The sequence below is a fragment of the Patella vulgata genome, chromosome 6 (genome assembly GCF_932274485.2).
Source record: "Patella vulgata chromosome 6, xgPatVulg1.2, whole genome shotgun sequence".
In the NCBI taxonomy this organism is placed as follows: Eukaryota; Metazoa; Mollusca; class Gastropoda; family Patellidae; genus Patella; species Patella vulgata.
The window spans coordinates 54,787,169-54,799,428 of NC_065884.2; the positions used below are offsets into that span (position 1 = coordinate 54,787,169).

The 12,260-nt window shown below is 34.8% G+C and overlaps 1 protein-coding gene across 1 annotated transcript; it reads right to left on the reverse strand.

Moving 5' to 3' along the window:
- Position 1: 1 nt before the first annotated feature.
- On the reverse strand, positions 2 to 10,514 carry LOC126823839 (cholinephosphotransferase 1). Its single transcript, XM_050552863.2, has 8 exons — positions 10,147 to 10,514; positions 6,667 to 6,814; positions 4,474 to 4,615; positions 3,629 to 3,713; positions 2,996 to 3,127; positions 2,510 to 2,668; positions 1,180 to 1,305; positions 2 to 344 (listed from the first exon to the last, which is right to left on the reverse strand). Exons 1-8 carry the CDS (start codon positions 10,369 to 10,371, stop codon positions 201 to 203), a joined length of 1,161 nt encoding a protein of 386 aa, XP_050408820.1. The 5' UTR covers positions 10,372 to 10,514; the 3' UTR covers positions 2 to 200.
- Positions 10,515 to 12,260: the final 1,746 nt, after the last annotated feature.

Below are 12,260 nucleotides of genomic sequence, written 5' to 3' on the forward strand. Positions count from 1 at the left end.
GATGCCCAAAGCACGTATTTATTTTGCTTAATGGTTAATCCAGCCCTGATGGCAGGAAACTCAGAGAACCAGAATAAATACTCATAAAGTAATGTAAAATGACCAATGAAAATTTGGCCATGTCAATATTATCATGTATAAAATATCAGTGTGGACTATTGTTATTCTATATAACATAATATATTTTGGTTAGAATGATTTCAGTTGGATTTGTTTTTTCCATTTCTTCCTGTATTATCAGGTCGAGGTTTACTGGTGATCGTAAAACAATAAATATTTAAATAATCGCAGATTTCATTACAAACATTGGTGGAATATTTTATTAAATCAAACAAACACCATATCTGAAATAAAAATATTATCACAATTATTTACCATTTAAAAACTAAATCAGAAAATAATCATTCATGGGAGATAGAGAAATGAAGATTAATGTCCACTCAACAAAAACTAGGTAACTTTGGGACTAATACATGGTTCAAAGTTATTTCAATACTGTGCTTGTGCGTTGGGGTCTTAAGCAGTGGGAGGAAACCCGATGATCTGGAGAAAAACCCACTAGATTGAACAGATGACCTTACTCTTGTCACATCCAAGCGGAGAATCGAAGAAACCACACCACTTGACTCAATGACGGACCTTATAATCTAAAGCTCACACATTAAACCAAGCGACCACTCAACCGCCATATTCTTTCATAAATGCGAAGTTGAACAAAATTAAATACAGACAATTTTTCATAAAGGGAAAAGTTAAAAAAAATATATAATAAAGACAATTTTTCATTAATGCAAAGATCTGTAGGCAAACATCTCGATGGGGATTTATGATATGCTTTTATGCTCAGGCTTACAAGAGGTATGTAATTTGATTTGTCAATGATTTGAAACATAACTTTGATTCTAATAAAGCAAGAGTCGTTTATTACATTGACACCATGACTAAGTTTGATAATGAACATTTTTTGCTCAGTTAAGCATAGTAATATGTAATTTTAAAGGTACAAGCTTTATAAAAAGATAAATGTAATTAATGAGTGTCATCTATAAATTTTGGTATTAAGATGGGAGAAGCCAGCTTTATTGTTGGATTGTTTCTTACAGATTTATGGCAAGATCTGGTGGATTCAATTCGCAAATTTGTGATGGCAATTTTTGTGGTTTAATATGAAATACTTACAAAACACAGCCACAAGACAATATCTTCTCTTATTATACAATTAAAATATTGGTTTAAAAACAACATTCCAGGCCCAATTAGACCTAAATCAAATAATTCCATCTCACTTTTTGTCATGTGAGCCACCTGAAAAAATACAGAAGAGACAATAATTTGCATGACAAATCTTTACATTAGAAAAGGAACATTATTGGAAATAGTCAGTGAAAAATATGCTAACCTGTCGATGATAGGACACAGAGGCCAGGATATTTTTAACAGTCTCTGTCCACCACACTCAAACAATTACATAAAGCCGTGGACACACTAGCTGAATCAATCGGCGCTGAAGTGCAGCCAAATTCATTCGGCCAAATGAGTAGACAAACTAGGGGACTTCTACACCCAATTCACCAGTTGATTGCATCACCTTTCACGTCACATGAATAAACATGTCAGCGACCATGTCTTCAAACAATCATGTGACTTCTAGATATCAGTGGTGATTGATTGGCTAATGAATTCTACAATTGGGTTGAATGCTTCGGCGAACCGGACACACTAGGTGAATATATCAAACATGTTTGATTCAGGCGAATGGCACTTTGGCGGCATCTGATTCAGCTTTAGACAAACCTATAGACAGGACACAATTAACACAGACACCTCAAACAACAAAGGCCCACATCAGATCAAGTGAATGGATCCGGAGGGCTAGCCGTGCATGCGTCCACTGCACTGTTAAGTCCTGTACAATTTCATACCCACATTACCACAGTTGCCCCCTCAGCCTAACGGAATGTAATGGAGGTTAATCAACATCTTGCTGAGAACTGACAGCCACTTGAAAAAACCCGAAGGTTCTTTTCTGTCCATAAGAAATCAATCCCATAACATTCTGGTTATTAGTCCATGGAGGAGCCGCGGTGTCTCAATGAGTAAGAAATGGGCTCGCTAACCTGGAGGTCCCGAGTTTGATCCCTGTGTAGGCTGAGAAAGTTCATTAGGATTTTCCGAATTGGTTCCCGCTTGTCAGTGGTGCAGGATAGAAGGCCTGGCAAGGGACAATGTATAGTTGTTCAGGATGGGATAAAAACCATGGTCCTGTGTACAAATTGGCGTGCACGTAAAAGAACCCATGAGAGATGGACTTCGAAATAATAGTAGGCCGTAGTGCCGCTGCCCGGGCAAAATTTTCCTCATAGCACACTGCATGGCCTATGCTCAAGTTCATCAGCCTAGTCTGTGCAGAACAGTAGGATGTTAAACCCCTCATTGATTTTCTTTTATTAGTCCATTGACATAACCGATGGATTAACGTTACGGCTATCTGTTAGGTGTTTGTACTTACCACTAATTTATTTGTTACTTTTGCTGCCAGCAGACCAAAACTAAGTGCATACAAACATGGATTATTATAAAATACATTTGATGGAGATTTATACGATATTATCACCTCTAATATTAACACCAATGATAAAGGAAATGCAGGAAATATTGTACTTGTTCCCTAAAATAAAAAAAAAATTGAACATCAGTATGTATCAAAAATCAATAGAGTACAATATAACTGTAAGCATATATTTAATAGGGTTCCCCACCTGAAAACGTCTCATTAAATCTTACCACTCTAGTTAATAGTATGGTGCAAGTGGCACAATTTGTTACTAAATTAAGTTACGGTCCAAAATGCTTAAAAAATACACTAAGACTCAAGGAAATTGAAACTTCTGGAGAGGGGGGGGGGGGGCTTAAACACTCTTATAAGCTGGTGAAAATTGAAAAGTGGAAGGCTGTCCCACAAAATAACCTAGTCAAGATCATCAAATAGACTTACTGCTACAGTAGAACCATTTCTACCGATTCCACCTTTCATAAAAATAATGGAGAAATTATTGTTGATTTGAAGCAAGGCGCCACCAATACTAACATAAATTGGTAACATTTTAAAACTTCCGATAAGTGGAACCTACAAATAAAAATATACATCAAAATTAATGCAACAAGCATTTGAATTAAAACACGGGTTCCAGAAAGATTAAGCATATCCTGCTTTATGCCTGACACCTGACAGCAGTCACTAATTATAATCCATTCTTTCGACTTCAATTTGTGATGTCAAGGTAGAGAAATGGGGTTTAAACATAACACTGGGGAGGAGAACTTTGTCAGATTGTGGGGTCTCTACTCTATGCACTGCCCTTTTTCAAACAAATAAACTACAACCTGTCTACAAATTGTGTAATTCTGGTAAAATATATGGAGAGGTAACATGGAGAAATAAGCAATTAGTTAACTTCATCAATTTAAGTAAAATTAATCAACAGCTAGATACTCCAATAAGCCAACTGAAATTAACGACCATTTCAACCAAACTGTATTACAATGCAGTCTACAGATTTAGTCGAGCTGTTCAATAAGTATGAACATGTCTAACATTTCCCCCAACATATAAAAATCAAATACTTACCTCTAATTCCCAAATACCCTCCCCAAAAACACCAGTTATGAAATAAATAGCAATAATAGCAATTTGACCCTCCGTCACATCAATTCTGAAAAAAATAAGAAACCGAACTGACCATTTAAAAATCAACAAGAAACATTTGTTTTGGTCCAACAGAAAATTACATCAGGTGTTCTTGGAAAAGTAAGCATGTTATGCCTCAAACAAGACACCTGCTATTTATACAGCAAGAACCTTCCGACATCACCAATCAAGGTGAAACGGTATGGTCCAAGGAGAAGGATAAATTCAATCAAATTAAACAAAGTGTGTCAAGGATCAAATAGAAAATATGTTTAATATAGAATTGGCTCAAGGGGCAAACAGTATTGTTCAAGGAAACTGTCAAAGGAAAAGGTCACTATTTCTAGTAAATTCAATTTTCTAACGTTTAAATCATAAACAGTGTCAAGGACCAAATAGAAAATATGTATTATAGTACATGTAATTGGCCGTGCATTCACTGTAACAGCTGGTTCAATCAAGATCATTGAATACAAATTTGATCTCATTAACATAATCAATCAATAAAATAGCTTTGGTTTATATATTGGGATTTTAAATAATTATCTTTTGTTAGCAATATCTGATTATAATAAATCTGATTGAAAACAACTTTCATTTTTAGATGTGGCTCTCACAGCCATCTTCAATCTTCATTAGCTTAGTCAGAGCAGAACAATAAGATGTTAAACCTCATTTTATTTTACAGCCATCTTGCATTAAAAGTGACATCAAGTGTTCCAGAAAAAGAAAGTCGGCAAACACGATACAAAAAAAAACAAACAAAAAACAACAAAAACACTTACTTGCTAAATCTCAATGTTCCAGAGACATATGTCTGCCAATGTGCACAATAAAATAAAAATGAAGCAGAGACTAGTTCAAACAAAAGCCAATTTGGCTCATGTCCTAATTTTAATGCAATACAACTTCCCAACATAACAAATGCTGAAAAAAACAGAAGTGGCTTTAAATATGTAATTCACAAAACAAAATATGAAGAATTACTTGTCTTAAATTATCAAATATTAAGCCATCCACAACTGATTGCTAGATTTGCCCACTCGAGTTACGTATCACATCTTTAGAATTTTATTGTTCATTTACATGATGAGTGGCATGATCATCTCATTGCTAACTGAACATTTAACATCAGCAAAGAATGACATGGTTATCAAGGCACTTGTGAAATAAAGAGGACTTCTGGCCAACCACACGTGAATAGACACTAAAAGTCAGCATTTCTTGAAAAGTATCAGAGCTTTGGATAGTTGCACATCATGACTATAGTAAAGGCAGGGATCGAATTTGACGGACGCAAACACGCAAAATGCGTGTTGATATTGATGTCATTTACGATATTTTATTGCTTAATGATGCATAAATACTGTTATCTGAGTATTCTTTCCACGAAGTTTGCAAATGCCGATAAGGAGCTTTGTTTACATCATGTGAGTTCTCGCTCACTTTTCCACCCGTTAGCATTATCCCTGTTTCTGTTCAATTTCTATACATCTTGACAAATTGTTTATACCGATACTTTGATTTTCTAAAGGAATCATTGATTTTCAGATTGAAATTAATTTTAATAATGCAGAAATATAAATAATGCCAACATTGCCAACTACATATTTTGACAGTTCCGGTAGACTGATTATCATTCAGCTTCGGACGTGTCATGCAATGCATAGCGGTCCGTGATCCGAAAAATCGCTATTTGACTAAATCAATGGACACTCTTTGACATAGTACTTATGTTTTATAGTTTAATTTACTATCCTTGTATTATATAATGCATCTTCAAGAAGGTATACGCTTGAGTGAGAAAAAACAAGTTTTCAAGGGTAGCTATAAAAATAAATATGCATGGCCGAAAGAACACAAACTTTTTTTTATGTTTTTTTGTGCCTCCGTCATTTAAATAAAATATTATAATTAATATTTTGAAAATTAAAACTGTAATAAACAACAATTTTTGCAAGTTTAAAAATTTTGTTTGTAAATTCAGTACTGTATGCTGAAAATAGGGTCAAGTGAATATTCCAGGGGTATTTCCAACTTAATGCATCTTTATTTACATTTAAAAAAATGATAAACTGAAAGTATTGACATTTCATAAAATATCACAATATAGTGATTATATAGTGAGGGCAGTTTTGGGTGTTCATTCTTGTGTTTTATTAGCCATTAGCTTTTTAAAGAAATTGTAAGGAATATATGTACACTCCAATGTATAACATAGCTTGTACATGTAATCCAAAGATAATAAAAGTATTTTCATTAAAGAAAAAATTGCCCCTTGAATTTCTTCAAAATCCTAGTTTTGCTTGTAGCCTACATTTGAAAACAACAAGCAAAATTTTGCTTGTGTGTTTTCAAATAAAGTTCTATCCCTGGTAAAGGTTTCTAAGAGGCATTCACACAAAATGTACCAGTTTGTTTTTTACTCAAATATAATGGAAAGACTTCTTTAGGCTTCAGGTTTTTTTTTATAATCTTTTTGTTGTCTATACAAAATCATAACGTTAACCACATCAGTCATGCACTAAATATTGAATTATACTATACTGCTTATCTTTTGATAAATCTACATCTATACCGTACATGTTCATGAACAAGAATACACATAAGTCTGAGTTTTTCTTAATGAGATATATAGAATCTTGGTGCTTCCTTACTACACTGTACAGGCATTACACTGAGTCTCTACCTATAGTAGCTTATAAGTGACCCTCACACTATAGCCAAGGGGGGTTAAAGAAGTCTTCAACACAATACTTTGGTTATTTTGAGACTAACACTTGACAAAATTATTTTTTTCTATAACTTCATATAATGTGCAATACATGTTTAAAAATTTTGCCATCATAGAATATCTGTAGGACAATGCTTTTTAATTCACCACACTTGTTATCTATACATGGATTAATTCAGACATAGTAATGACATGTATGATAGGATAGGTCAATATTGGAAAGGGGGTCATTGAGTCAACTTACCTGTAGAAACAGAATCACAGCCATGATCAAAGAGTTCACCTAAAGGTGAATTAGTTTTAGTTCTTCTAGCTTGTTTACCATCAATAGCATCTAATGATTGATAGGCAAACAATCCCAGACCACATAAAATGTACGCCCATCCAGGAACCTAAAAATAAAACAAACAAGAGGACTCAGTCATCAACATCCTACGCTCAAATTTGTTTCCATGGAAACACATCATTAAATCCCAAAAAAAAAGTTTCATTAACAGAAGTCACAACTATTATATAGGTTATGTGTTGAACAAAGTTTCATAACAACTGACAGTTTATGAAATATGCTCTGTAAACAGAATTGGAACAGAAGGACCTACAGAGTCAATTTCAATATCATTCTGTTAACTTTGTTTGGTATGAGATAATACGTTCTATAAGAGATTTTCACACAAAATTTACCAGATTAAACTAAAAATTGATTGATCTTTAAAATTAAAACAACTTAAAAATATTTGAACATTCTCATTTGAATATTGTATCAATTAAGAGTTACAATATATTGGCACTGATGTTTGGGTTGTCCTTCGATGTAAATTAAAACTTAAGGTGATTACATGTAGGTCAGCTTTTCTCATAATCCTGTCCTATAAGACAGTAGGCCTATGTACAATGTTGAAAATTAAACAAACAAACAAGGAAAATATATTGCTTTAAAAGATTCACAATTTTTAAAAATCCAAAAACTGATCATTCACAATGAATCGAACATTTGACCGATCTAATTAAAACACAGATCCTATTTCGTTTCGTTTTTATAGTTCAAAATTGTCTTTACTACACTAGGATCTGGAAGAGTTGTTATCTTTGACGGTTTCTGAATGGTGTGAGGTAATTAGCCAATGAAACGGTCTGTTACGAGCTTTAGGCGTGTTTTACACGGAACCGTGGGTAATCCACTAGTAACATCAATGCTGATTGGTTAATCAAATGTCTGACGTCATAGGGCCAAAGGCTGCTCGTATGACCTCTGACGTGGCCTATCGCAACAACCGGTCAGATCTTTATGTAGTGTAGGCCATCGAAAGTAAAAGAAACAAAACGAAATATTGATCTGTATTTTAATCAGATTGCCTGTTGAATAGTAAAATTAGCATTTGATAAGAGTATGTGACCACTAGAATGCTGACTTTTTATAAGACAATTACGACTTGGGATTGATTTATAAATCTTACGCGTTTTATAATATTAATATCACTGCAATAGCCTACAAACTAAAGGTATAGATTCCCACCCAAATCTCAAAGACTAGGTTTAGTTTAGTTTAGATCGGGTTAACCAAAATATTTTTGTTTCGGTTCCTATTGAAGTTGGAGGTTTTTTTTCACTTGTTTGAACTATTTGAAGTGTAATTGACAGATTAGCAGTAACAACAAAATATATATTTCTGTTAAAGTGTAACTGTGTTCGACCATTTTGGAGCGAGATAATCTCTCTAATCAAATGATGTTAAATGACATTTATACAAGTTTCAAGTAGCCTAGTAATCAGCAACTGGTAGTAGCCTGACAGTAAATTTATCACATTAAAGTCTACATTAATTAAGATACCATTAGAGCATTTATTTGAATGACCAACCTTTGTATTAGGATGTGATAAGGAGGTCCACACATACTGACATATCATCACTGTTAGTAATGTTGAATCATAACAGTGTGTAATATTAAGTACAATAATTTGTATAACATTTCTTGTTTGCAATTAAATAGACTGCAAACAACACAACGACCTAACATGTAGTAGAAAAATTTAGTTAAGGGTGTGTATATAATATGAAGACCAAAGACCTATGACAATGAAGAGCCACTTTTTTTCATTAATGATGGGTTCCAACCACAGGCACTTGAAGGGATTAAAATAAAACTTCTTACTACTGCTTGACTATATATATTATAGTATATACTATAATATTGCTTGACTATATATATTATAGTATATACTATAATATATATAGTCAAGCAGTAGTAAGAAGTTTTATTTTAATCCCTTCAAGTGCCGGTGGTTCCAACTCGGCCATCCTAAAATTGACTAAAAATATTAGAGACCCATCTGTCAATTTTCATGCCTTAACACTAGCTGTATATAGATAGTGCATGTTAGCTCATGATCAGTTATATAAAATAGTAATCATATACCCAGTCGTTAACAGAGGATTATATTGAGTGTTCTATTGATAATTAATGATGAATGTCTGACATTAGAACAATAAAGGTTAATTGTTATGTGAGAACCTTATGGAACGACTGCAGTAGGTCCATTGTTCGTCATTCTCTATTCAAGAGTTCTTGTACTGTCCATGTGTCAAAAGAATTTACTAGAAAAAAGATGTTAAAGCAATCTTATCACAGTCATACACAATGTAAAACTAAAAGACATGAAATAATGTCAATCAAAGATGTTTTTCGAATGAAACTCTATTATAAAAAAATGAATGCATTATCTAAACATACATTAAGCAAGAGCTAAATATGCATATTGCATGTCTTCTGAAATGTTATCTAAATTATCAATTAGATATTAATTAACTTTTTAAGACCATTTATAATCAACTCTAGCCTGCTATATTTACTGGATTACGATCAGATTTGATGCTCAACTTTCATTCATGATTTAATCATGAAAAGGATGATTGAGACTGTTTTTTATTGTACCGACTTTAGTAATGATCTTTCTACGGCCATTTAAGTTCTTTATTTTTCTTTAACGAAAGAACTGTACCGCAAATAATGATAATAAGAATGTGTTATGTATTTATTATAATTCACCAGTAAGAGTAAAGCTCAAGGCGAAACATGATTATTACGCCCAGGCTACTGGTACAGTCTGTTTACCTGCCTTGTGTTCTTTAAATCTGAGAAAGAAACCAAACTTTAATGACTTCAATGTTACTATGAGTATACTATGAAACACAATTATTACTTCGGGCTACTGGTACAGTCTGATTACCTCCCTGGAAGTTCATTGAGTTCTCAAATCTGAGAAAGAGCCTTTAGTTACTGTCGACTGAATGTTGTGTAATTGTATTTATACACCAGTCCTACTGATACCCATACAGCTGGGTAGATTGAAATATGGGTATTAAATTTTGTATTAAATTTCAATGAGACTTGTTTATAAATATAAGAACATGATGCCTCACTAATCTATTTTGAACCTATAACTGTTTGTTCAGAGATCATTTTACTTTTAAAAGAAGAATAAATATCAAAGCCCAATTATTAGTTTGTACTTGTAGTCGTAAAAATCCATTTATTTACGTGGCCAATTTAAGATTATATGGTATTACCATTACTGGAAAATCTTGCATTCTCTATCACCAGTGTCCTCCACAGAGACAGAAATCGGACAGAAATAGGAGACCCTGCTGTTGTTTTTTCTTTATACATATTATGTGTGAATGTGTGATGGTTGCAATAAGAAATTTGTAAACATAATTATGACTCACGTCTTGTTTGGCGTCAGGACTGTATAAAACTAATATCATAGTTGTAAGGATATTTATGGCTAAACCAATACTTGTAATTGTATTCGGGGCCAGCCATAACGGTACTTTTTCCACCAACCATCGCCAAAAAACTTGAAACCCTGGCTCTAAAACTGAACTGCCTTCAGCACTGTATTTATGATTAGATAGTTTTTGTAGTTGATGTGTAGTTAGGACAACTGCCATTTTCACTATGAAGTCAATTAAAAATTCACTGCTTTAACTACGAGTTTACCATCACCTCAATTTACAACCATTTATAATTAATGTCGACCCAAGTCCACTTCACAGACGTTATCAGCTGTTGGACATTTCGGACTCCGCTTCGTTTCCTAATATTAAACGGAAATTATGTAATGGGCATGCGTAAACATTTATTGTTTATAAAAATCATCTTTTTTGACAATCGAGACTACACCAATCAATCTTAGGACAATCGCGACTAGATGTGATTGAGCTGGACGATTAAAGGGAAATAACCATCATTTTGGAAAGGGTTGACTGGTTTCAGACTGGTAATTCTCAACCCATTGACACCAATTTTAATCTATCACATTTCTTGTCTTTTTACACTTTTTAAACATTCCAATGCCCTTAATCATTATAAGTTCTACAACGAACCCAACAATATTGCAAGTTTTTTTTTCTACGCCATGTCAAAGCAATCCCTGAGACGTAATTTGTTGAGTGATTATTTTAAATTCATGCTTATTTGCCTACGGAGCTCTGCACTTAAAAATCACCAATGTTCAACAAAATGAGCCAGAAAATGTAAATTCAATAGTCTCCTTCGACAAACGCATAAGATACATTTGCCAACTAATAGATTTTTTTTAAAGTAAAAATTGAGCTAATCGGCTATGGCTTCTGTATGAACAAGAGCATCAGCACCGCTGCAATATTCTTGGGGGCCGTGGCATGCACCAAAATAAATAATTGCTGGCTTTACGATATAAGGAATAAATATGGAAAGTTCCAAGATTATTCATTCAGAATTGCAGTCTGTAGACGATAAACACAAAAATTGGGCGTGGCTCGGCCCCTGGGGGTTGGATATGGAGCAATATAAATAAGTACAACCCTATGTTAGATCATGCTGAATTGGATCCAAAAATGTTAATAATTGCAACCTGTAGATTATTTACACACAAAATATTTTTTTTTTTAAAAAGTGGGTGTGGCACCGCCCAAGCGGAGCGGATCATGCACCAAAATCAATAGGTGCCGTCCTTGGGGTATAACGAAAAGTTCCAAGATCATCCACTTAGGATTGTGGCCTTCAGGTGCTACACACAAAAAATGGTTTTGCCTCTGCCCCTGGGGGTCGGGGCATGGACCAAAATGAATACTCGTCGTCCCTCGGCTATAAGGAATACATGTGCCCAGTTCCAAGATGATCCGAAATGAAATAAAATGAAATGGGGTTTAACGTCCTACTGTTCTGCTCCGAACTGGGCTAATGGAGACGGGCTTACGCCATGTGCTATGAGGGTAATTTTGCCCGAACAGCGACACTACAGCCTACTCTCATATCGAATTCCAACTGTCAAGGGATCTTTTACGTGCACGCCAATGTGTATACGGGGCCTCGTTTTTTGTCCCATTCGAACGACTAGACGACAGTTACTGTCCTTGTCAGGCCCTCCGTCCTGCGTCACTGAAAAGAGGGAACCACGCCGGAAAATCTGGATGAACCTCCTCGGCCAATGCAGGGACTGAACACCCGACCTCCAGGGTAGCCAGCCAGCGTCTTACCCACTTAGCCACCGTGACCCCTCCAAGACGATCCCTTCAGAATTGCGGCCTGTATACGATAAACAAAAGAAAAATGGGCGTGGCTCTGCCCCTGGACGTACGGACATGCACCAAAATCAAAAGTTGCCATCCTTAGGCTATAAGGAATACAATTGCATAGCTTCAAGATGATCCGTTAAGAAATGCGGCCTGCAGGCGACAGACAATCAAATACAAAATATGGGCATGGCTCTGCCCCTGGGCTCGGGTCATCCTTGGGGGATAAGGAATAAGTGTGCAGAGTTTCAAGACAATCAGTTAAGAATTGCGCCCCGCGGGCA